The sequence below is a fragment of the Mesoplodon mirus genome (genome assembly GCF_964341445.2).
Source record: "Mesoplodon mirus genome assembly, chromosome: 6".
Taxonomy (NCBI): Eukaryota; Metazoa; Chordata; class Mammalia; order Artiodactyla; family Ziphiidae; genus Mesoplodon; species Mesoplodon mirus.
Genome location: NC_138982.1, coordinates 30212649 through 30238902, shown reverse-complemented (window position 1 = coordinate 30238902; position 26254 = coordinate 30212649). Strand labels below are relative to the sequence as shown.

At 45.1% G+C, this 26254-nt stretch overlaps 1 protein-coding gene and 1 long non-coding RNA gene across 10 annotated transcripts in view; one reads left to right on the top strand and one right to left on the bottom strand.

The window, feature by feature from the left end:
* Positions 1–11803, bottom strand: part of LOC309806660 (uncharacterized protein) — a gene marked incomplete at its 5' end in the record, with an annotated part of 38212 nt that extends 26409 nt beyond the window's left edge. For 5 of the 9 annotated variants that reach the window (XR_014294418.1, XR_014294420.1, XM_082625571.1 and 2 more), the window contains 3 exons: positions 5333–5380; positions 5495–5551; positions 11447–11803. Coding sequence is in view for 6 of the 9 variants with exons in the window: in XM_082625571.1 (XP_082481697.1) it covers positions 5333–5380; positions 5495–5551; positions 11447–11803 (462 nt within the window). Of the gene's footprint in view, positions 1–5332; positions 5552–11446 lie in introns of all 9 variants that reach the window. The other 4 variants (XM_082625569.1, XM_082625568.1, XM_082625570.1 and 1 more) reach the window with 2 other exon arrangements.
* A 23-nt stretch (positions 11804–11826) lies between these two features.
* Positions 11827–14385, top strand: LOC309806662. Its single transcript, XR_014294421.1, has 3 exons — positions 11827–11885; positions 13348–13773; positions 14204–14385. It is a non-coding gene; the product is annotated as an uncharacterized lncRNA (long non-coding RNA).
* Positions 14386–26254: the final 11869 nt, after the last annotated feature.

Sequence of the window (26254 nt, the reverse complement as noted above, 5' to 3'; positions counted from 1 at the left end):
TCTGGACACCATTGTTATGAACCAAACACAATCTCATTTCAAAGCCTTACTGAACCTATAGCGCCTTTGGGTCATGGGGGCCTCCATATGGTTGCATTGGTTGTCCTCTGGCAAAGGATGCCCAACTGAGGGGGCTCATACAAGGGCTGAAAACCAGTCCCAAGTCTCTTTCATGGGCCAACTGCCCTACTTTGGGGCTGAGCCAGCCCTGAGAAGAAGTGGCACCATTTTCTAATGGATCCATCTAGAAAGCCTTCTTTTACCTCAATTTCATAAAGGCATAGAAGTATACCAGGGGTATTACATATGTTCTCAATCGACAGATACTAGTCAACAATTACCAGAGTTGTACAGGTGTCCAAGTATTTTTGCCATCAGAAAAAGAGGTCTTTATGTCCAAAAGGGTTAGAAAACCCTGAGTGAGATCTTCAGTCTCTCTGGACCAACATTTCCAGTTTTCCCCCGAGTTGTGTGCATGTGTTTGTGTGCGTGTGTGTGTGTGTGTGTGTGTGTACGTGTGGTAAAATCCAGCTAACCTGGTCTCTGTTAGGGGGTGAGCTTTGTAACTTCATTCTTACACACACAGATACAGTCATAGGCACACCAAACACATACACATCACACTCCTGCTTTTGAGACACAGACTATTTCCCTTTTCCTTTGCCCACTGGGTCTACTTCTATCTCTGATTTCCAAAGCCTTCGATGACTTAGCCTTTACTCGTTCATTCCCACTGTTCTGCGTTGGTGCAGCCTCCCTTCTCAACCCGCAGGCATTCCTTGTTAACCTGGGAATTGAAAGACATATTTCCTTCCTGCACTGCCTACCCTTTGGGTCCCGGTTCATCAACTCTTCGATATATATGTGCTCTTCTTTCTTTTCTGGTGGAGCTCCATCTCCAGGAAGGTGGTCAGGTTCTCTGTAGCAAGAGCTACATCAGTCATTTCTCTCTTATCTTCCCACACAGCACTCTGTACAGCTCTTTCTTGGCAGGGGGAGCCCAATAAGTCAGCGACCCAACTGAACCGACATCAGAGGAAGGATCAAGACTGCTCAAAAGAAGGTCTAATGTCACGGGGGACATTGGATGATGGCCTCCAAGGAGCCCCCTTCCTCTGAAAGGGAAGGAAAGCAGCTGGCTGACCACGTGATGACGCTACGGGCACAGGGCAGCCTGGTACATCAGAGGCCCTCAATAGCTGTTTTGTTGGAAGAATGGCTCAACTGTACTTCTAAGTCAACTTGAACCCAAAGCAGGAAGGGATTGACAGACTGCCCACCACTCCCACAAAACTGATGGACAGTATTTTGAAAGCATTAATTAAATTCTGAGTGTAACCTTGGTGGCAGAATAGAAATGGATATGAATGATTAGCAATTAAAAACTACTCAGTCTCTGATTTTTTTTCCAACCTTATATCTATTTTTCTATCTGAAAAGAGTATATTTTCCAACTCCTTTTACGTTCCTCTGGTGGAAAAAAAAAAAAGCATAAATACCACTTCACTGCTGATTGATCCTTTCCAAGATTTCACCTGTTTTTCTATTTGAAGAAAGTATGTTTTTCAGCTTCTATTGTTTTCCTCTGATGAAACACTGGAGCAGTTTGGTTCTTGAGTTATTTTTTTGCCATGTAATTAAGCTGATTAATATCCCATATGGAGTGGAAACAATTGGTTTCACGTATACTGGTGTACAGTTAGCCACAGAGCTGTAATTGTTTACATGTTTCTCATTTCCTTGTGGAAATTTTTAGACTTTGTTAAGTAAAGATCTGGCAGACTTGAAGTCTGAATATTACAGCCTTTGGTTAGCAGACGTGGCTGTATCCTGTTCAGATCTCCAGGATGAAATTGGTATTCTACAGTTTTGTACATAACAAACTTTGAAGATGCATGCCTCCCCAGCATCCCTTTCCTCTTGCCTGGTTCTGGCGGCGCCCTGGTTTTTGCTCAGGGATACTCTGCCCCCGTGCAGGCCTGAGGTTTAGGGAAGCTGATTCAACCTCTGGTTGCAGTGAGAGCTTGATTGGTCTATAAGTAATCTTGCCCCCTTGCCACAGAGATTAGTTTAAGAATCCAGATCTTAATAATCAGCACGTGGCATTCCTCAGGCCAAGGAGATTGGTTTAGAAGTGGGCGTGTGCCCAAATTCTGGCCCATGAGATGAAACAGAGGGTTTGGTAGGTTTCTGGTCAGGAGGGCTTCTGATTTTAAGAGTGGAGCTACTGGATGAGATGATCCTTCTTCTTATGGACGTTGCTATGGCCAGACTGCAAGGCCTGGAAATGCTACAATCACCTTGCTGTCAGCCAGGGTCTGTTGCCAATCCACAAAAGAAGAAGGGGACAAGCAAATGATAGAGAGGCAGATTGGGGGGCTTATGGAACCACACCTGATGGCTACCTAGCATCTGGACTTTTTCAGCTACATGAACCAATAAATCTCCTTTAGTGTACAAGCCAGTTGAAATGGAGTTTTCTTTTACTTGCAGCCAAAAGCATCACTACCAGTACAGAGAGTTTTACCAAAGAAATGTGAATCAAAAAATAAGAACTCAGTCTTATGAAAGATAAACATACATATATGTGTACATTTAGAAAATAAAATACAGAGCAGTCCTAGATATAGTATAGACCTCCCTTTTCTATTTTCCAAATGAAGAAATAAGTTCAGAGAGTTTTGACAAAGCTTTAAGTAGCAAAGTCAGAATAAGTGGGAAAACCCTAGATATCAACAAAAAGCTATACTTGGCCAAATTTCTTCAGAGAAGCCCTATGGGCGACATGGTACCAGGCCCACCTTCACCTAAGTTTAACAGCTAAGCCCAAGGCCTCCTACTCTTTTGCTGTAGTTCTTATAAACTATTTGAACAGTAAACAGTTCTGTGAGTCTTCTGGTTTTCTATATAATATTCTGTCTTGATAACCTTGCCACTTTCTTTAAGGGGTTTGGCATTTCTTTGTGAGGAAATGGTGAAGAAGAGAAACCCCCAACTTTCCTGGACATGAGCACAGCGCCCTAATACACATAGGGTAGTCAAATTCTATCTGAACCTCGCTCTCTATCCCCAAGCAAGTTTTCAAGATATTTTTCTAAATATGGAGAGTTCTCCTGCCAAGAATTCTGGTGACAGTTGCTGAGCAATAAAATTTCAATCTTCTGACTACGAATGAATGAATGAACAGTCTCTCCACTGATACATCAGATTGTATAGATTCACTGGCAGTCTTTTGAAGAATCTGCTGCAGTCTTACTTTAATAGTGCTACTACCTTTATCTTTTGAAAGGACTCTGAACTTTCTGAAGTTTAATAATCAGAATTTAAAAATTTCCTCAACATTGAACAATGGGTATTATATCATTATTTACCATGTAAGTATTATTGTGGCACATTACAAAGCACTGGTAATATGGCCATAGGAGATTTACACTTGCCTAATTATTTAACCCTGAAGTTTCTTATTAAAACTTGACTCATAATTCCATAAGCATGTAGGATTTCAGAGGAGAAAACCCTCATTGAAGCCTAGGATATTTAAGGAGATTTCAGCAGTGAGACATGAGTTGGCCAGGTAGGACTCAGAAAGGAGAAAGCAGAAAGGTATTCTTATCTGGGGGAATGGTGTGGACAAACGTGTGGTGATAGGAATGCATTAAAGCATACTTCAGGGAACAATGACTCAACCAGTCTGGCTGGAGCAGAAAATAATGGGGAATCCTTTTTAAAAGGTAATGTGTAGAAAATTTTAAAACCCTAAGTACTGTAGATTTTCCTCCTGTAGGAATATGGGAGCCTCATCCTAGACCACGGAGAGATGAGACTGCAGGCTTTTTTAAGAAGGTGAGTCTGGTGGAAGAGCATATGGCACTGTAGGCTGGGGCCCAGTTTAGATGAGATGGAGAGGTTCATGTGCACCTGGAACAGCGTGACTGAAGGAATAGTAAAAAGGGTGAAATGGTGTGCCAATGTAGGAGACATTAGGAAGATGAAGATTCAGCTGCTCTGGGGACCAGCTGGATGGGGAAGTCCAGACCGAGAGGGCATCGAAAATGATTCTGAGGTTCGCAGCCTCTATGATGGGTGGATGGATGAAACTGCCACTGGAAAAGTCGAGAAATGCAGAAAAAGTAGCCACCTATTAGATGAGAAAAGGATTTTTTTTTTCCCTGAAAGATTGAGTTTGAGGCAACAGGACAATAAAGCAGGTACTCCAGGCAGTTGGATCGGTGCAGTTGGAGGAGAGAATAGTCAGAGCTGGAAATACGGATTTGGGAGATGTTGCCCCCTCAACAGCTATCCTCCTTCTTTCTGAATAGAATCCCACCTGCGTTTGGGTTGCGAGGGCCCAGTTGGAGAGGAAAAATCATGACGGTCCTGAGTCCAAATGGGGTACCTCGCTTCCCTCTGATTGGTCCAGGGGTGAGCCATGTGATCCTATTCTAGCCAATGAGACACACGGGTTTCTGAAAAGGATTTTCTTTCTCCAGGAGGAGAAGGCCTGCTTTGCTTTCATCTCCCTCCTTCCTGCTAGTGACTGTCAGGAGAGAATGGGATTATTGGAGCAGCATCTTGAGGGCTGTGGCTGACACACTGATGATGACAAAGCAGGAAGATGGTAAGAACTTTGGGCACTGGTGCCCTCGTTGATGTGCTGATCAAAGTCTGGATTTGCCAACCTCCAGACTTCTTGTGACACATACATTTATTAAATGTCTCTGTTATTTAACTCTCTGTTGGTATTTTATTATTTTCACCAGAAGATATTTTAACTGCTATGGATGTAATTATTAACGCCTGTGAGAATAGATGTGACCTGAGAGGAATGGAGTAAGAAAAAGACAAAGCCTGGAGAGATATACCCATATTTAGGAGGTGGAAGCTTTTCACTAATTAAACCTTACGGTTTCATAAAAATAAGCGACACAGAAAACTTGTTTTCATCATGAAAACACACACACAAACACACACCCCTACAACCTCCCTCCCGCGAGCCACATTTTCCATAGAGCATATGTTTCAAATGAAGAGGTATTTATGGTGGCTACTTCCGAGACCAGAAGGATGGCTACCGCAAAAATGAGGGCTACATGCGCCGGGGAGGCTACCGCCAGCAGCAGTCTCAGACGGCCTACTGATTGCTTGACTTCAGTCCCCAGTGCCCTAAACCATTCAACGTTTAGGTCCAGCCACACCCCAGTCATTAAAGGTCTATTTAGAGTTGCTGCAAAAAAAAACCCCAAAAAAACCCAAAAAGGAGATCTGTTTCAGTGTGGAGTTCCAGGGGGGTGATTATTTCTCTGATGTGCTTTCTATTGCTAAAATGGAGTACCTCTGAATGAGACTGTTTGCTCAGCGAGCGCCTCGTTCCTCCTTCTCCCTGGAAGAATTAGAAAGCAGGAGGAATCAGGCCGCGGTCTCTCCCTGTGATGGGTAAGGAGCTCTGTTTATTCCTGGGGATAGTGGCCACAGGCTGGAGTGAGGGCTGACTCACAGGGTAGCGAGGAAATGGCCTGGATCTTTGACCGAAGTAAGCAGTGTCCGATTCCACCTGCGGGGAGGAAGGAGAGGTTATGACAAAGAATGCCATATCTATTCCACTGAGCAATTAAGGCCATTCTTTTTCTTGAAAAAGCATTCTCTTAAAACGTTAAGGATAATGTAGCTCCCATCTTGACAGAACGTACTGATGACTGCTAATGGATACATTCTTTTAATAAGTGAAGAGGCACAAGAAAATTGCCAGATATTAGAGTCCCACACATCTTATCTGAGTCTATAATGGCCCTATCAAGTGACCCAAGTGAAAGAAATGTGACTCTTCAGGGGTTAAAGGAGTCTATCTTTCCTTAGTGCAATATAAACTCACTACTAGGAAGAACAGTAATCCATTGGTCTATCCTAGGAAATGTTTAAAAGGGGGACCATATCTCAAGTTAAATGATGCATTTCTTTTTGGTAGAAAGAAAATATGAAATAGAACCTCTGTGCACCGTGGATTTATGTAAATAGCCTCTTACTGGCAATAGAGCCCAAAGTTCTATTGGGTCTCTGAGCCTTGGAATCTTCAGCCAAGAAGTCAAAGAGCCTGTGTAGGGCTTCCCTGGTGGCGCAGTGGTTGAGAGTCCGCCTGCCGATGCAGAGGACACGGGTTTGTGCCCCGGTCTGGGAGGATCCACATGCCACGGAGCGGCTGGGCCCGTGAGCCATGGCCACTGAGCCTGCCCGTCCGGAGCCTGTGCTCTGCAAAGGGAGAGGCCACAACAGTGAGGGGCCCGTGTACCGCAAAAAAAAAAAAAAAAAAAAAAAAGAGCCTGTGTAATATGTTGTTAATCTTATTTGTTCTTTTTTTCAATACCTTCCATGGTGTTTTTGTTGGTTGGTTTGGTTTGGTAATTTTAAACTCTATCCTTAGAAATGTTTCTCAAGATTCAAGTAATTCTTAGTACTCCAATCCTGGGGGACACTTCTTAAAATTTATAAAGAATTCCAACAAATAAGAAAATGACAAACAACCCCAGAGATAAATGGGCAAAAGAAATGTACCAGGAACTCAAGAAGAAATGGCCAATAATCGTATAAAAAGATGAATGATTGTATAGTAGTCTGCAACTTGCTGTTTTCAGTACAGCAACTAAGCCTCTAAGCTTCATCCTTCCATGGTATTGTGTGTGGCGGCAATGTTTATTTTCACTGTTGGAATGATATTTCACTGGGTGAGTTTTCTATAATTCCATTCTCCCTACAATACATAGAGCGTGAATCTATATTTATAAAGCTCAAAAACAGCTCAAAGAGATAAAAGGGATTGCAAAAATTGTATATCTGATGGAACTATTAAAAATAAAGTAATGATAAAAACAAATTTTAAGATCTTCCCTTGGAAGAGGGGGAGATTGACATTGGGGGTGGGATAGGAGAATATCAGTTATCTATGGCTGCATAGAACACCACCCCAAAACTTAGTGGCTTAACACAAAAACCATGATTCTCTGGTCAGGACTTCAGGCAGTGGTCAGTCAGCAGGGCTGCCTTGTCTCTGTCCCACTAGAACTAGCTGCCTCTCTCATGTGGCTGCCTTCACTGCAGAGTCAAGATGGTCCCACTCTCAGGCCGGGCACCTCAGGCCTTTTGCACATGGATTCTTTCTTCATGAGGTGTCTCATCCTCCAGGCCCTCTCTTTCCACGTGGCCTTTCCCTCCAGCAGGATGACCTGGAGTTCTTGACAAGGGGAAAGCACCCACGTAATGCTTGTGTAATTAAAACTTGATGGCAAGTAAAATCTATTACCTAATGCAGGAGTGCCCTGTGGTTAAATACTTTTTGGAAATACTGCACCTGGCATCCCCTCTTAGAGACTCACAAGGCAAACAATAAGCTTGCTAAAGGCTCTGGGGGTCCCGCAAGGAGCAAAAAAGCAAGGCCTTTTTTTGGTAAAAGGAGCTGGTGAGAAAAGGCAGAGGCCCTCCATCTTCTCTTTCCTCAGGGAGGTACGGAGGGAGGGCTGGCTTAGAGAAAGCTATTAGAAGGGTTGGGTCTGCCTGATGAGAACACCCTCACCATCCGAGCTCTGACCTCCCTGCTCCCAGGAGAGTAGCGTGTGACTGCCAGTGGCTCTTCGTGATCACTGAGGCCTGCTGCACACACGTAAGGCCTGTAGGAAGTGGGTCACTGCAGAGGTCAATGGTGCCTCTCCTGGAATCAGGTCTCCTGTGCCTCTGCCCCTCCTCACTGCCCTGCCCTGGTCTTGAACTAGCTCACCTTCCTGATTCCTGCCTCTCATTTGCTTTAACCACTGTGGCCTGCTTTGGATCAATTATCCCGACCTGTTTTGTGCAACTTCAGTTTGTCCCCGATGCACAGTAACCATAAGCTCCTTGGACTTTCTTTTTTCTCTTTTTTTCCCTTTACTTAATTTGAAAGTTAACCCATACTGGTTTTAACAAATTCAAATAATACCCCAAAGTGATAGTGTCCCCTTGTCTATTCCTATCCCAAGTCCCAACTGTGTGTTTCCTTCTAGATGATTTTCTATATTTATATAAACGCACATGTGCATATGTTTGAACAAAATGGGTATCAATATGTGCATATTGTTCTGTCATCTCCCTTTCCATCTAGCGTTGTATCATGTACATCTTTCCAAGATGGTACACATAGACGAATGCAACTCCTCTTAATAGCTGCAGTTCCAAAGTATGGAAGTGCCTTTATTCATTCAGCTGTTTCCCTCTGATCAACACTGACATTGCTCCTTATTTTCTGCCGTTGGAACCAATGTGGCAGTGATCTGCCTCGTACATGAGTCTTTGCACATTCAAGCTCTTGTTCTGAGGACCAAGTTCCCAGAAGTGGTAGTGCTGAATCTTAGGGCTTGCCTGGCCTCCCCTGTCTCATTGTCCTCTTGACCCTGATGTCCTAGAGACCCCTGTGGTCACCTGCCTGGCTGCTCAGGCCATCCTGGGGTTCACCCGTTCCAGGGCCCGTCTGCCTGGCACCCTTCTGGAAAGCAGTCCCTTATCTCCTGCTTAATGAAGCTCTGCCTTGGCAGCACAAGTTAGTCATGTTGGTTGATAACTATGCGTCAGTACAGCACCTGCCACATTGTGTTAGCATTATTTTTCTACTTGTCTAATTTCCCCAGTAGATCAGAAATTTCCAAAGGCATCACTGTTAGCAAACACAAGTTTGCGTGTGTAAGGCAAAATAAACTGGAACATCAGAGTTTGGAGCAGAGAAACATTTACTACAGGGCCAAACAAGCAGAATGGGTGGCTTGTCTCAAAAGACAAGCCTTGGAACGTTTGGAACGTTTGGTTTCAGCAAAGCATTGTTAAAGGCCAAGTGAGGGATCAGGGTCTGTGATGAGCTTATGCACAATTCTCTGATTGGATGATGGTGATCAAACCTTAGGCACCAAAAGGTCTGGGGGCTACACGCTCATGATCATCAGGTAGTTAACTTCTTCCATTTGGTGGTGGGTTTTAGCCTCTGAAAAGCTCAGGAAATAGGCATGAGATACTATGATCTGGGCAGTTCAGAGAGGAGCTACAGCAGAGGATATGGGGGAGGGGTCTATCCTGGGAAGGCTCCATATGGTCTTGCACCATTATATCATCAGGGCTTAGGGCCCTGATGGGGCTTAGGGCTTAGCACTTGGTGAATGAATGAAGGGATGAATGAATGAATCCATTAACAAATTTAATTGAATTCACACCGTGTGCTAAACACTGGCACTGTGTATATACAGCTATGAACAAAGCCAAACTTCCTGCTCTTGAGCGGTGGAGACACAATAAACACATTATAAATAATTGGTCAGGTGGTAGTAAGTGCTATAAAGAAAAGTATGGCGGACACCTCTCCTCAGTCAGCCATTAGATACTGGCCAGCACAGAAAGGGGTATGGTATGGTCTTGGGCACAGTGGCTCTCCTCAGCCATCCCCAAAGGGGTCACCACTGAGGGCTGTGGGCAGCACTCCCAGCAGCTGAGGGGGTGAGGCCTTCGCTCCTGAAGGGGTTTTTCTCAACGAGGTAAAGTGGCCTGTTCTGATGGGGAGCACAACAGGTTGGGGGCTGGCAGTCAGTAGGCCCTGGTTCTAAGCCCTGTTGCTTTGGGGAGAGAAAGTAAGAGGAAAAATTGCTGAAAGGATTTCCTGGGTCTGTTTGCTTGCAGAGTCCTTTCCCTTACCCAGCTCCGCTCAAGGTGCTCACACCTGCAGGCTGGAGTTCTCCAGCTCCCCGGCAGCTCTTTCTGACCAGGGCTGGCCAGTAGGAGCCACTAGTCAGACATCATAAGCAGGAGGAAGGGCAAGGCCAGGTATTTCTTTCCTCCTCTGCCTTGCACAGAATCTCCATTAGGAGCCTGGCTCCAACTCTGCCGTTCAGACCAAGGGTGGGTCCAGCCTCCATCAGGGAACCTCTTCCCCTGGGCTCTGGTGACACTACTGTGGGAGACATGAGATGCTCAGGTCCCCTTCAAGGAAGAACCTGCTGCCCGACTGCAGGGGTGAAGCTGGCAGCCCACCTCCAGCCATCAGCTCCTGCAGGGTCAGCCTTGCAGTGTCATGCTCTTCCCAACCAGCCCACATCCCCTGACCAAGGGGGTGGGTATTAAGTGCCCAGCCATTTTGGCTGAATGCAGGACATGCTGGTGGGCAACACTCCAGACCTGGCTGAGGTTTTGTTTGGTCTGCATCACAAGGCAGCTTCTTCCTCTGTCATCCTGTTTTCTCCTTTCCCTCCCAGGAGCTGACTCCTAATAAGCACCATGAACCCCAAACCATGCCTGTCTGCTTCTAGAGAACCCAACCCGGGCACCACTTCTTCCTCTGTCCTGTCTCAAAGGCCAGTAGCTTCCTGTGTCATTAATCCCCCCAGGGCCCTTTTGAACACTCAGATTTTGCATCGTCTGTGTAACCAGTTCACTGCATCATATTCCCATCTGTTTAAATACTTAAACTGGGTTCTGTTTTCCTGCTTAGAAACTGCCTGACAGGATGAGTTTTGCATCTGAATTTAAGTTTATATTCTGGCCTCCCCTCCTAAGCAATTGTGTTATAAAAGGGCCCCCTAACTCACACAAAAATATTACGAAATACAGTCCTTTAATGGCCTCAGGGCCACCTGTCAGTTGGAGGCTTGTAACACTGCCTTTTGTTTTGTTTTTTTGGCCCTGGAATCTTAGTTCCCCACCAGAGATTGAACCAGCATCCTCGGCAGTGAAAGTGCAGAGTCCTAACCATTGGACCACCAGGGAATTCCCTGCCCTTTGAAAGAAAGGACATGGCCAGCCGTGGAGGTGCCCCTTAAGCAGGTAGAACCAGCTAGCAGCTGATGAGTCGGAGTCCCCCACGGTTCCCAGACAGGCGGCCAGCGCTGCTTCTCACCTTCCCCTGCTCCCTGCTGTCACCCGTGACTCCAGCTGAGGCTGGACATACTGGGCACCAGCACTTCCGGAGCTGGGCTCCCGCTTCTTGGCACAGACCTCCCCCCACCCCTCCCCCTTTGCCACTGGCTCTGAGCTTAGCCGGTCTCTGGTCTGCACCTCCCCCGTCTCTCCCCTGAGGGCAGGGCTGGGACTGGTGTGATGACAGGAGCCCGGGGTACACATGTCAGGGGGACTCCCTTGGAGGGGTGGCTGTGCAGGGCCCGGGGGGAGGCTCTTTTTGGAAGAGTAAGATGGGAAGCTGGCCAGAGGCCAGGAGTGGCGCGGGAACCCCTGTGTCAGCCAGGGCAGAAGCAGGAGACAGAAATCAAAGCAGCTTGTTTTTATAACAGAGAGGATGCAAGAGGAAGACTTGTTAACGAGGTAACTGCAGAGGCCAAGCAGAAGTCTAAAGCATCACGGAGGCAGCATCTGGGAAGCAGCGGCCCCCCAAGCTGGGGGGACGCAAGATAAAGGGAGAAACTGAAATTACGCAAACTTAGAAACTCGGAGGGACCTGGTGGCTGGGACTCCAATCTCTGAGGAGTAGGTGCTGCTCAGCGGGTGCTGGTGTCTCCGAGGGGCCCCAGGAAGCTGGGTCTAGCGAGTGTCGAGGAAACTGCAGACTGGATTCAGCTGCTGCCACGGGGACTGGCTGGGTTGGTGCGAGCAGGAACCGGGAGGAAGCGGAGGGAGCAGCCCCGCCACCTCCAGCCCTGCAGCGCGCTCTACCGCCCCCTGTCGGCAGACCCCGGCAGCGCGCGGCTGATAAAGCCGGGTTTGGTCCGCGGAGCCCCAGCCCCAGCATCTCATAGCTGAGGACAGAAGGGAAGGCTTGGAGCCAAGAGACTGAGAGCGTTGAATAACGGGGCATCCTTTCCTAAAGAGTCCACATCCGAGGAGCCTCAGACAGGAGTGGCCTGGGACCTGGCCAAGAACACAAATCAAAGGGAGAGGTAAGAGCAGTTCCGGGCCCTGGCAGGTGATGGGATATTCAGTTTGCAAACAGGAATCAGAGTTATGATAGCAGGATTTCAGGAGTGTTTAGCGACAGGCAGGAGCATTTCTAGAGCTCCTGAGAACTTGGCAGTGTTGATGCAGTAAAGCACCAGCCTCCATGTCTTTCTTCCTTCCCAGCCCCCAACCGCGCATCACCACCCACACTAGCCTCCTCGTTGGCTGCTGGGTCTGCACTGTCGGATACAACGGTTAGACTTTTCACCACTCTCTCAGTGACATACCACAGAAGTGCAGTCCTCAGGAAGTGGCCGTATTCTTTTATCTGTTGCTGCATACGAATTCCCCCAAAGTTGAGCAGTGTAAAACAACCAACATTTAATATTAATGAATTATTATTAGTAGTAATGATGATCTCAGTTTCTGTGGGTCAGGATGCCTTTGGTTTGGAGCTTCTCACAAGATCGCATGAAGGTTTCACAAGGGCTGCCTGCATCTCAAGGCTCAACTGGGGGCGGATCCTTTTCCAAGCTCACTCCCTGGCTGTTGGCAAGTCTCAGGTTCTCACTGGCTGTTGGTCAGAGGCCTTGCTGGGGTCCAGGCGTGTAGGCGTCTCCATAGGGCAGCTCATGACACGGCAGCTGGCTTTTCCCAGAGTAAGAGAGAGTGAGGGACTGCAAGAAGAGCAGAAGGCACAGGCATTTTACACCAGTTTCAGAAGTGCCCTCCCATCACTTTTGTTGTATTCTATTTGTTAGAAGCGAGTCCCTAGGCCCACTGTACCCTGGAGGGGGCAGATTACAAAAGGCACGAACGCTGGGAAGTGGAGGGTCATCGGGAGCCATTTCCAAGGCGGCCTTCTCACCATGACTCAGCCCATAGCTGCGCTGAATTTCTCAGAGCAGGAGACCTCCATCCTGCGTGAGTAACAAACTCCAAAGGCTCAATTCAACACATGTTGAGTCTCCTGTTGCAATCAAGTTACACTTTATAACAAAGTTAAGGTAAGGCATATATAATGATACACGTAAGTATTATGGCACCATATGGTAATTAGGCATCCATGGTAGAAGGCTCTGAATACTTTTTCAGGTAGACTGCCTATTTCCTCTTCATTTGTTTGGTCTGGTGGGTTTTTATCTTGCTCCTTCATCTGCTGTGTGTTTTTCTGTCTTCTCATTTTGCTTAACTTACTGTGTTTGGGGCCTCCTTTTCACAGGCTGCAGGTTCGTAGTTCCCGTTGTTTTTGGTGTCTGCCCCCAGTGGGTAACGTTGGTTCATTGGGTTGTGTAGGCTTCCTGGTAGAGGGGACTGGTGCCTGTGTTCTGGTGGATGGGGCTGGATCTTGTCTTTTTGTGGGCAGGACTGCATCTGGTGGTGTGTTTTGGGGTGTCTGTGAACTTATTATGATTTTAGGCAGCCTCTCTGCTAATGGGTGGGGTTGTGTTCCTGTCTTGCTAGTTGTTTGGCATGGGGTGTCCAGCACTGGAGCTTCATGGTCGTTGAGTGGAGCTGGGTCTTAGCGTCGAGACGGAGATCCCTGGGAGAGCTCTCACCGATTGATATTACATGGGGCCAGGAGGTCTCTGGTGGATGAATGTCCTGAACTCAGCTCTCCCACCTCGGAGGCTCAGGCCTGACACCCGGCCAGAGCACCAAGACCCTGTCAGCCACACTGCTCCCAAGTCTACTGTTGCTCCCAAAGTCCACTGTCTCAATTTGGGATGACTCGCTGTCTATTCAGGTATTCCACAGATGCAGGGTACATCAAGTTGATTGTGGAGCTTTAATCCGCTGCTCCTGAGGCTGCCTGGAGAGATTTCCCTTTCTCTTCTTTGTTCGCACAGCTCCTGGGGTTCAGCTTTGGATTTGGCCCCGCCTTTGCATGTAAGTCACCCTCTTTTGTCTGTTCTTGACCCAGACAGGAGGGGATTAAAGGAGCAGCTGATTAGGGGACTCTGACTCACTCAGGCCGTGGGGAGGGAGCGGTATGGAATGCAGGATGGGCCTGTGGCGGCAGAGGTAGGCGTGATGTTGCAACAGCCTGAGCTGCACCATGTGTTCTCCCGAGGAAGTGTTCCTGCATCACGGGACCCTGGCAGTGGTGGGCTGCACAGACTCCCAGGAGGGGAGGCGTGGATAGTGACCTGTGCTTGCACACAGGTTTCTTGTTGGCTGCAGCAGCAGCCTTAGTGAAAAACGTTATTTTGAGTTTTTAAGAAATAAAATATTCATCTATATTTTTGGTATCTATTATATTTATAACTATGTAAGAATTGAATTGCCCTGCAGTTAACTATTTCTTTGCTGTTCAAAGTGTGGTCCATGGACTGGAAGCATCAGCATCACTTGGGCACTTGTGAGAAATGCAGAATCTCAAGCTCTGCTCCAGATCTACAGAATCAGAATCTGTTTGCAAACAAGAGCCTCAGATGTTTTGTACCTTCATTAATGTTTGAGAAACACTGAATTACTTGACATATGTTTCGTAGATATTCAATTAAACATTTATTGATTTTGATTATCTAATTTTCTGTTTTGCATTTTGGAGTCATTACATGTTTTTATAAGCTCTCAAAATTTTTCATAGGATTTTAAGACATTCCCAGGTCCTAGCCACCATGTCTAGAGAGCCTAGGGGATGAATTTGGTGAATCCTGCACATAGTCACATCCCCTTTGGCTCCAATCTCTGGTTTCCCTCCACAGTTAACAATTCTTCAGGTCACCTACCTGGTTCTCATACGAGCTCTTCCCTGAGATCTGGCTATGATGATACCCATGGCTCTCAGGGCCACTGTCCATGGCTGAGGGACCCCAGTCCTCAAGGCAGGATTCAGGGATACCACATCCCAGGCCTGGTTTGGCTGGCCAGGGAGACAAAATCAACCTTGTCTTTTCCAATTACTACTCCTACTGAAGAAGTAACCTAGTCCCATTTTTTTTTTTTTTTTTTTTACTATTCACTAAAGTACAATATACATGTAGAAATGTACACATACCAATTTACAGCTCAATACATTTTCATGCACTAAACATTCTCCCCAAATCAACCCACAGATCAAGGAATAGGACATTACCAACACCCAGGAAACCCTTCTAGTCACTACTGTTCCTTCTCCTCCAAAGTTAACCACTGTTTGGACTAATAACATAGGTTAGTTTTTAAACGATTTTTATTCTTTATATAAACAGAATGATACAGCATATTCTCTTTTGTCTATCTTCTCTCACTCAACTTTACGTTTCTGAGATTCATCCATATTGTTGTGTGTAATTGTAGTTTGTGTTCTCACTGCTGTATAGTGTTCCACTGTGTGAATTCAGTACAATTAAAAAAATCATGATATCATTGATGGGTATTTGGGCAGTTTCCAGTTTGCAGCTAGGCACATCTTAGTACTTTTCGGGGGGAAAACATACATACAACACACTTCTGTGGGAATTATCTGGGAGTGGAATTGCTGGGTCATAGGGTATATCTTTGTTTAGCTCTAGTGATACTGCCAAACAGTTTCCCAGACTCTTAACCCTATTCTTCATCTAAAAATGAATTGTCCTGCCCCCATTCTATCCCTTCTTAGAGTTGTGACAAATTTCAAACATGACATTCTTTCTCAACTGCAAGACTTATACATTTCTACCAAAACATTGGTGCTAATATTTCAAAATAAATAAATGCATCCATGAAATCCTCAGCAGTGGCAGAGGGAAAATGCAAAGAATCCGGATGACAGCTATAACGCCAAGATGTGAAGACGGTTTTCTTTGTTGCCCAGAAGGTTGGGAGCCTTTTTGCAAAAGCTGCTGCCAATCACGCTTGCTGATCTTTGCAGGGCTAATTAACAGCACTCGGGCAAGCAAGGGGGACGGGCGGGCGCCTGCATGGTGATGTGAATTGAGCCATCCCAGGGCTTATGGCTAATTATAAACACAAAGAGCACTTAAAGGCTGTGATTTGAAGGAAAAAAAAAATCCCTGAACAAAACCAAGAAAACCTCTTTGGAATTCTAATGCCAGCATGCTTGTGATTGCATGGCTTGAGGGCAAGGGTACCGGCAAAAATCTACCGTGGACTAAATCACACAGCACCCTATGTCACGCAGCCACACTCCCAAACATGCTCAGGGGAAGGGCTTCCTTTGTGCCATGCGGGAGTTGGGGGAAGTGTGTCAATTCCATTTCCAGGGCGTCCCGGCCCTAGCATGATAAACCTGTTTACACCAAGCATGGAGAAGCAGACCGGGGTAATCCAGAGCCCTGCAGGGGTGGGTGCGGTGGGGTTATCTGTGCAAGCTTTAATCCCCATTAGCTACAAAGCACAAATAATCCATAAAGTATGCAAATCAGATCCCAATGAATAGCACTTATTAGCATTTCCTGGAACTGACCAAGGAGAAGCTGTGAATGTATGCCAAGGAGGAAAGCAATTCTTGTGCACCTCATTGCAAAAGCTTGTCTGATCAGGCAAAAAACCCTGGGCTTGCTGGGAGGGAAGAATAAAGCTGAAACTGAAAGGCAGCTTTGGTGCCCTCAGATCATCTGGAAGAGTGTCCTCACAGTTCAGGCATGTGGTGTGATTTGACGTGAAATGGAGGAATCAGATACGAATGAGTTTCCCGTGCTTCCCCATCCCTTGGGGCACTGCCTGGTTGAGGCCCTAATAACCTCTGCATATACCCACATGCATCTTCCTGGCATCCTCTGAGCAGAGACCAGGACAACCAAGGGCCCCAAAAACGTGAAGAAAAGGGCTAGGGTGGGGGGAGGGGGCAAAAGAAAAAGAACTTTTACTTAAAAGGATGATGGAAAGCTGTCTGCACGAATAATCTTGCACTCTCGGGCAGGGGATCTTGATCTTACCTGATCCTCGATTCTTTTGGCAATTTAGTGAAGCCTCTGGACTCCTTTGCAGAACAGATTTTGAAGTGCATAAAATATAACACATAGTACATTAGGAGTTTGGGATTAGCAAATACAAACTATTATATATAAAATCGATACACAATAAGGTCCTACTGTATAGCACAGGGAACTGTATTCAAAATCCTGTAATAAAACATAATGGAAAAAATTATGAAAAAGAATATATACATATGTATATATAACTGACTCACTTTGATGTACAACAGAAACTAACACAACATTGTAAATCAACTATACTCCAATAAAAATAAATAAATAAATAAAACACATAGTATTGTATTAAAGTATGTATAACTATCAAAATATTTAAAATATAATATGTTACCAAATGTGCTTCTTTATTAACACATGAAATATTGAGATCCAGTAGCAGGTCCACTGACTACAACAGTTTTAAAGCAATGATGAGCATAAGCAATATTTTAAGATATCTACCACATAATTGTAATATAACATAAAAATATCTGTGATTTCACTTAGTGACAGTCACAGGTGCTGCTAACATCCCTATAGTGCAGGGGTCCCCAATCCCTGGGCCACAGGCTGCACAGCAGGAGGTGAGCGGCAGGTGAGTAAGCGAAGCTTCATCTGTATTTACAGCCGCTCCCCATTGCTCACAATTACTGCCTGAGCTCCACCTCCTGTCAGATCAGCGGCAGCATGAGATTCTCATAGGAGAGCCAACCTTACCGTGAACTGCACATGTGAGGGATCTAGGTTGCACACGCCTTATGAGAACGTAATGCCTGATGATCTGAGGTGGAGCTGAGGCGGGGGATGCTAGCTCTGGGGAGCGGCTGCAAATACAGATTATCATCAGCAGAGAGGTTTGACTGCACAGAGGCCATAATAAATCAATTGCTTGCAGACTCATATCAAAACCCTATCAGTGAGTGGCAAGTGAAAACAAGCTCAGGGCTCCCACTGATTCTGCATTATGGTGAGTTGTACAATTATTTCATTATGTATTACAATGTAATAATAATAAGAATAAAGTGCACAATAAATGTAATGCACTTGAATCATCCTGAAACTATCCGTGGAAAAATTGTCTTCCGTGAAACCGGTTCCTGGTGCCAAAAATGTTGGGGACTGCTGCTGTAGTGTGTAACTTACACCCAAAATTGAAGGAAATGTGAAATTTCAGGTACAGATTATTAAAGATAAAGATGTACTTTTTTCCCATCCAACTTTACAAACTTTCTGAATTCTACCCATAGACTCAAGATTAAGAAACCCCATGGCATCAACTGAATTTTAAAAGGTATATTCAAGGTTATTAATAAATGTTTCCCTTGCTTCAAAAGACTTAACAACAATTTAAAATAATTCTTAGGAAAAAATTATTCGTATGGACATTGACATTGAAAAGACTGATACAGCTATTGCCCCCCTGAACGTGCAGCTTGCCAGCAACAGAAACGAATGCTGAGCCCCTGATATGGCACTGGTCCTCCAGGAGACCAACTTGCCCTCACAACAATAGATCCTATTCTGGGTGTGGGTCTGTCTTTCATGCCTACAGAGCCTCATGGAGCACCATTTTCCAGGAGTATCATTTTTTTTTTAATCATTAGTGTTGTGTTTTCCACATAACATTATCCTCTATGCCATCAAGAGCTTTGGTGGCGCAACCTTTCTTAAAATGAATCCACAAAAAATCCAAAAGCCATTGGGGCTGGGCTCTTTTTAAGCTGAATTGTCCATTAGGTAGGGCCAGCATTCTAGGGTGGAAGGGATGGTGTCTCACCCCAATTCTCCTTCAGTAAGGAAGCCCTTATTCCCTCAGCTGCTAGGAGTATTGCTGGCAGACAGCCCTGACATGTTAGTCCCTGTTGAGGATTGCCTTGTTTGAAGAGGGCCACCTCACCCAAGGTTCTGCCTCCTTCTAAAAGCTGGCTGACACAGGGGTGGAAAGCTTTGGCCTCTGCCCCAACTTGGAACTACTGTAAAGGATCATCTCAGCTTCAGAACTCCCCCTGGGTTGGGCTGAAGCCTTCATTGTGACTACATCACAGCCCAGTTTTCCTTTCTACCCAGTTCTGTTCCCTTCCATAGGTTTGACCCAAGGACTTTTCCTAATAAATCTTCTGCATGGTTATCTCCATGTCAGAGTCTGCTTCCTGGTGAGCCGGACTGACAACACGTACTTTTGGATCATGTTTGGCTCATAATTGATGGCTTCTCTCACCCACAACAACTTTACTCCAAAAGGTGGTCACTGCTTTTCTATTACTCTGCCATTTTCTTCCAAGCTGTGACAGCCATCAATCTGTGAGTTTTGAAGCTGGTACTTTTGATTTTCACACATAAATGACAACTATGTGATGACTACAAACTGGCCACTGAAAGCGACTCTAAGAGGCCATTGACTGTGACTCTTATCCCATCCCAGAGATATTAAATGTGAAGAAAATTTTTCTCTACCAAGGTTGCCTTTCCCATTTTCCTGAGTTTCTTTTGGGTTTAAAAGGCTCAGATGACCTCATGGCTTTGGCTTTTACTGCACAACCTTGTCCTGCTTGGTCTTTGGTGGTGGCCAAGGAAACCAAGGATCACAACTAGTCTGTTTTCTTGCCCTGACCTGTGCCAGAGGGTCCTGGGGAGCCTTGGGCCTCACCTCATCTCTGGCAGTTCTCCTGACATCTGGCTGTGGTTTTGGAGCATCCAGCCTTTGTCTAATACAGGTCCCTGTACCCCTAGCCCTTGTGAACTCTCCCACCAGCCTTCTTCACTGTCATTGGAGTCCCACCAGGGTCCTTGCTTTGTCTAGGTCAGCCCCGCCACCATATCTACTCCATGGTGGTCACCCCATGTTGGCAGAACACTTGGAGAGTTCCTTCCTCCTAGGGCTCCAGGGGAGAAGCAGGCTTTCTTCAGACCCTCAGACCTAAGTCTTCCCTTTCCCTTTTCAGTGTTTCAACATTAGAAGGAGGCAGGACCAGGGGCCCACTCAGCAATACTCACCTGTATCTCACTTTCTTACCTGTCTCAATCCTTCTCCATCCTACCTCATACTCTTATCTGGCATATACCCAGAGAAAACCATAATTCAAAAGGAGACATGCACTCCAATGTTCATTGCAGCACTATTTACAATAGACAAGTCATGGAAACAACCTAAATGCCCATCGACAGACGAATGGATAAAAAAGCAGTGGTACATGTATACAATGGAATATTACTCAACCATAAAAAGGAATGAAATTGAGTTATTTGTAGAGACATGAATGGATCTAGAGACTGTCATACAGAGTGAAGTCAGAAATAGAAAAACAAATATCGTATATTAACGCATATATGTGGAACCTAGAAAAATGGTACAGATGAACTGGTTTGCAGGGCAGAAACTGAGACACAGATGTAGAGAACAAACGTATGGACACCAAGGGGAAAAGCAGTGGGGGTGTGTGGGTGGTGGTGTGATGAATTGGGCAATGGGGATTCTCATGTATACAGTGATGTGTATAAAATTGATGACAAATAAGGACCTGCTGTAAAAAAAATAAATAAAATTAAATTTAAAAAAAAGAGAAAAATATTGAATTTCAAAAGCTCATTATATTAAGAAAATCAGAAATGTGTCATATAAAATATTCAGAAGTAAATACCATTAATAGTTTGGAACACACACACACAAGCACACACAACATGCACACAAAACATACGTGCACACACAGAGATACATGGGCAGGATCCTGCTCTTCTAGCATAAACAGGTCAAAGTGAAGTGTGGAGCAGGTTTATAGTGGATCATGAGAGCATATTATTAAATTTTCAGGAGTTTTGTGAGTTGGTTGATAAGCACAGCCATTATTAAAAAAATAAAATAAATTATTTTAAAAACAAAAGTAATACATACTTAAATATACTCATCAGTTTCTAATTATTTTACTACATTTTGCCTTTATGTGTGCTCTGGAGGTCATTTACATCTCATGCATCTGGGTGATGGACGTGTTGTATAATGGTTTGAGGCTGTGCACTTCTTCCCATATCTGCGATCAGTGACATCAACTTGGTAGCTTGAAACTGACCATGGTGAGACTATTTAACCCCAGGGTCTTTTCTTGTTTTCAGACTGCTGGTTGTTAAATATTTAACAGCATACCACCGGGTTAAAGTTATGCTAATGGAGGTGATATATATTTCGTCTGCAGGTCCAAATGAAGGCTTTTGGTTTTATATATATGTCTATGTCTACAACTCCCTGCCTAGAAGTAGAATAACTGGAGATGAGGAATACAGCTTGCTTCACAATCAATACTAGATGAAGTTAAAAAGGTTTCCTTGTGGCAAAGTATTTAAGAGTTAGCGAACTTAAACGTATTATAAATTTTTCTTTAAAAAACAGACAATGTTCTAAACCTGCTGGCTTTCTCCATGAGGAAGGTTGTGTCAGTAAAATGTACCTAAAAGATATTGGGAAGGCAGCTATGCTCACCACTATACCACCAACGCACACCCTAAAAGATATTTGGGAAAAATAAATTCACTTGTCTTTTGGAGGCAAAGGTCATGTTGTAACAAAGTGTGAGTAAGTAATAGCTTTTCAAAATAAACGCATGCTTTGGAGAACATAAGTTTATACTAAAAATGGATAGTGGAAATTTCTCCAGAGTTATGTGATTTTTGAGGCTGAAAATTATGTGAGTGAGCCACTTATAAAAACTCACCTATCTGCTTACTTTCAAAACTTGGAAACAGGGTATTCTAACCTTATACACAAACTAACTTATTAACAGTATGAAAAGGTAAAACCTTCCAATTATTTTGCAAGAACAAAATTTGACTTCAGGAAAAATGGAAACTGTCAGCTGAATTTCAACAAGTACCTTTGCATAATTGCATAATTGGTGGATGAGACTGGAAAATGAATCTCACTATTTATTAGGCATGGTCCATAAAGCACTTATTCCAGTTGGTATCTATGCATGTTGGTGAAGCTCCTTTTCAGTTATTTTAAAACCGAGTATTAGAATAATCTGAATTTAGAACCAGAACTTCGAATGGATATGTTACAAAGTGTTACACCAAGATGTCAAAAAAATCAAGCATATTTTACCATTGCTAAAACACATTTTTTTAGTGAGAGCAAAAATATGCTGTGTCCCAATAATTAAAATGAAAATGTTTTTTAAAGGTCTTTTATTTGATACTTGTACTTTCCTTTTAAAATTCTCAAGGGTGGTGCTTGGACCAGCATCAGCATCATCTGGGCCTCTCAGCCCTGCTTCACCGCTTTGAGTTAAATGGAGGAATCACCTACATCTGAGAGTTTTGGCAGAAGTATGATCAAGGGATGACAAAGGTACTTTTGTCTTAAGTAATTCCTGACATTTTGAAGTCAGTTTACAGTAAAACAGACTTTCTGAGAGTAAATAGATTCTCTACTTGGTGTAAATCCCAACTCCGATTTTATACTAGCACCAAATCATAAAGGTATATAATAATACTAGCTAACATAATATGTACTATGTGCCAGGCATTGTCCTAATTTCTCCTCTTGAATTAACTCATTTAATCCTCCCCGCAGCCCTGCAAGGTGGATCTGCTGTTTTCCTCAGTTGACAGATGAGGATGCTGAGGTCCAGAGATGTTATTTGCTCAAGGTCATACTGCTAATACGTGGCAAGGTCAGGACTTGGACCTAGTGAGTATGGCTCCAGACCCCATGATCTTAATTATTACACTGCATTGCTTGGGTACAAACTGTATAAATGAATAAATACCTGTTTCTTGGGGATGCATACTCAAATATTTTTACTGATGGGGAACATGATCAAAAAAGTTTGGAGACTACTAGCCTAGGGGATATGAGCTGAAATGACATGAAAATCTTTTCATAATGTGGCCGCAGTCAGTCTCTCAGACCCACCCCCTGCTCTCCTTCCTTACAGCCTGTGCTCTGAATTCTACCGTCTTCAACTAGACCCTGGCATCTCCCTGAATTTCTAATGCCTCCTCTCATCTCCTACTCTGACGTGGCCTTCGGAACTTGGCTCAGGCCTCTGCCTTCCCTTTCCTATCTTCTCTTTCCCCTACAAAGGAATCTTTTGTACGCCCAGCATTTTCTGCATACTTCTCCGTGACACTTGCCCCACTATTTTGTAATCACCTATTCACTTGTTTATTTGTGTATGTCTGGCACCTAGTGCAGAGGCTGGCATGTCGTAGGTGCTGTTGGCGTGAATGCACGATGGATGAAAGAGAAATCAACCACTGCCCTAGGAGTTGCTCTGTGAGCTGTAATTTGTGTAACGGCCACCAGAGGGGGGCAGACGAACAGGGTCCAGTGAACGGTACCATCTGGAAGAATTCAGGCTGAGAATTTAAGGAACTATTCTACGGCCAGAAGGGAAGTTCGCTGGGCACACAGGCCATTCGTCTGTTTTGGACAAGAACAAACAAACCCTTCCTGGTAAGCACAGGGATAAAGTCTATGCTTTATTTTAATTTTTTTGAACCTGGACAGTCTTCAAATCAGAAAACTTGGATTCTGGTTCCAACTCTAATATCTACTTAGCTTGTTGGATCTCAGACAAGACCCTTGGGTTTTGGAGCCTTAGCTTCCGAATTTGAAAAATAAAAGGTGTACTCATTTTGCCTACCTCCCAAGGATGTTCTGAGATGCACAGGCAATAATGCACATGAACACCCTAAAAATGACAAGGCAACATGTGAGGTGTAATTAGAATCAAGGGACTAAAGAAAAATAAGTTCAACCACCCTTGTTCAAAATTAGTTGTTTGAAGTGTGGGTTGAAAACCAAGGTGTCCTTTTGGTTCAATCAGCACGGACCTACCTCAAAAGCAGAGACGCATGGAGATTTCAAGCTGGGGTTTTTTTAGACCATCTCATTAACTTGGCTCCCACTTGACCATCTTGGCCATATTGCCAAGGGATGCCATCTGCATCTAACAACATCTACACCTGGATCATTCACTATCTCGTCACACCTGTACATTTTTAAGAAAAATTTTGCAAATGTACATAGATGTTATTGGGGTAAATAAAACAAAAATCATATAAAAGCTTTCCTGAGTTTCCAGTCAAAATGTATTTTTTAAATTAATTAATTAATTAATTTTTGGCTGCCTTGGATCTCTGTTGCTGTGCGGGCTTTCTCTAGTTGTGGCAAGCGGGGGCTGCTCTTCTTTGCGGTGCGTGGGCTTATTGTGGTGGCTTCTCTTGTTGCCGAGCACAGGCTCTAGGCGCGAGGGCTTTAGTTGTTGCAGCACGTGGGCTCAGTAGTTGCGGCACGTGGGCCCTAGAGCACACGGGCTTTAGTAGTTGTGGCTCACGGTCTCTAGAGCGCAGGCTCAGTAGTTGTTGTTCTGCCGTAGCATGTGGGATCTTCGCGGACGAGGGATCGAATCCGTGTCCCCTGCATTGGCAGGCGGATTCTTAACCACTGCACCACCAGGGAAGTCTCAAGCTGTATTTTTAAAATCAGAAAATAATAAAAAATACACTTAGAATGGAGTTGCATTATGTGCATACTGAACCCATGCAAATTCGACGATATGGGCTTAGCAAACTCACAAACAGCAAAACAACAATGAAACCTATAATCATTTAATAATGTTAGCTGTTTGGCTACCATTCCTCTCAATGAGGGGATGTCTGGGCTGAGCAGAGATTGGTAGATGTGACAGTTTCCTCTTGGTGGGTCTCTGACCCTACAAATGCCTCTCAAAATAAGTGTATCTCTGCGTTTGTGAGTCATTTAAAGGATTTTAAAGGGGAATGTTTATATGGGCAGTAGTTTCGCCTTATATTTTATCTTTAGAACCTAAGTCACCATGGAAGATGTGTCACGTGGAGGTCCGGGAAATTTTTTGGCACAAAATAGGAAGCCTCAGTGGAAACGGCTGATGGAGCTCAGAAAAACCTGAGACCCCCAGTGGCTCCCAGAGATTGCGGCAGAACCTCAAGTGAGCCTTTCACTCAAGGCCAGTGATCTTCCCACCCACAACTGTGCACAGCTCTACACCTTTGGCTCTGGAGAACCCCCTGCACTAGGCCTCGGGCATCCGTGAGCTCCTAAACTGTGCATGTCTGCGGTACCCTCTCCCAACACAGGCAGTCCACCCTCACACATCTCTTTTCCAGGGTCCCCCCCTCCCCCTAGAGCTGTAGGGCATGGCAAGCCTTCCTGCTGATCGTCTCCATTCTGTTTCTTGGGTAGCCCTAATATGTGAATCTGGACGGACGTGAGCTGGAAGAGATTCTCAAGTCTGTTCTGAGTCTCACTCAAGGCAATCAGAGGCGTGTGGGAAGAGCCTCAGAGGCCAAGCAGCCTCCAGAAGGCCAGCAGCCCCTGGTTTCCTTTCCTCCCTTCCTTCCTCAGAAACACCAAGGCCGGATGCACCCGACAACCCAGCAGCCCCATACCCTCTGACCCAGCTTTTGAGCTGCCTTTTCCTCTTGGGTGTGGCCTTGCTTCCCTGACACTTCTGGCCTTTTTTCCTTGAAAGCCAGAGGACACTCTGGGGGCACGGGGGCACGTCAGTGCCTTGCCTGGGAGCACGGGCCGCTGGCAGGCCCAGGAGTGTGATCAGGAGGCCTGTGTCGGCACCCGTTTCACACTCACCCACTCAGCCTCTAAACTGAGCCCGGCTTTCAGTGCTACTCGGAGCTGCCTTCTCTCCTCTCTGGGGATGGGGAGGTGGGTGGCGAAGAGACCTCTTAAGTGAGGGGGAAAGTCAACACCGAGGCTCTGGAACAGGAGACTCCACAAGCCACAAACGAGGATGTGGAAATTAGGATTATCAGGCCTCCAAAGGCTTACTGACCTTCTTGAAGAAGAATGTGTGGAAACTGGTGGAATTTTCCTATGGCTGCCACAGCTGGGTGGCCTGAGCTTCTGCACAAAGAATTTAGTTAGATCTCAAGGAGAACTCGCCAACATCAAGAACTCGTAGACACCAGAACGGGCTGTGAGGGAAGACTGTGGAATCTACTTTGGAGGTCTTTAAAAATTAGCTGACTTCTCTCCAGTCTGCGACGGTCTGGAATGACAGCCCATGGAAAAAACTGAAAGCATGGCAACGGCAAAGCTCTTTTATTTACACCTACCCTTGATTTGAAACTGTTTCAGGTTTGTTATAATTCCCCGCATTCTTTGAATGCATAACACAATATTAAACACACATTGAAGGTGCTTTGCACCCAGCCTGGATACTGGAGCTCCACAGTGGAGGAAGGAAATTAATATCTGACAGAAAATCCCCGAGAGAGAGATCTTTGTAAGGAGAATTGAGGTTCAAGGCCCTCCTCTGAGGGGCTCCCAGGACTTTTCCCACTAAGTGCCCTCCCCTCCACTATTTGTATAAGATTTTGTAACCTCTGAAACCTCTCCCCAGACTCCTTCCTCATCTCTTTCCTAATCTAGTCCCTAAAACTTCCAGAAGACTCTCTGGATGTGTCCTGAATCCCCT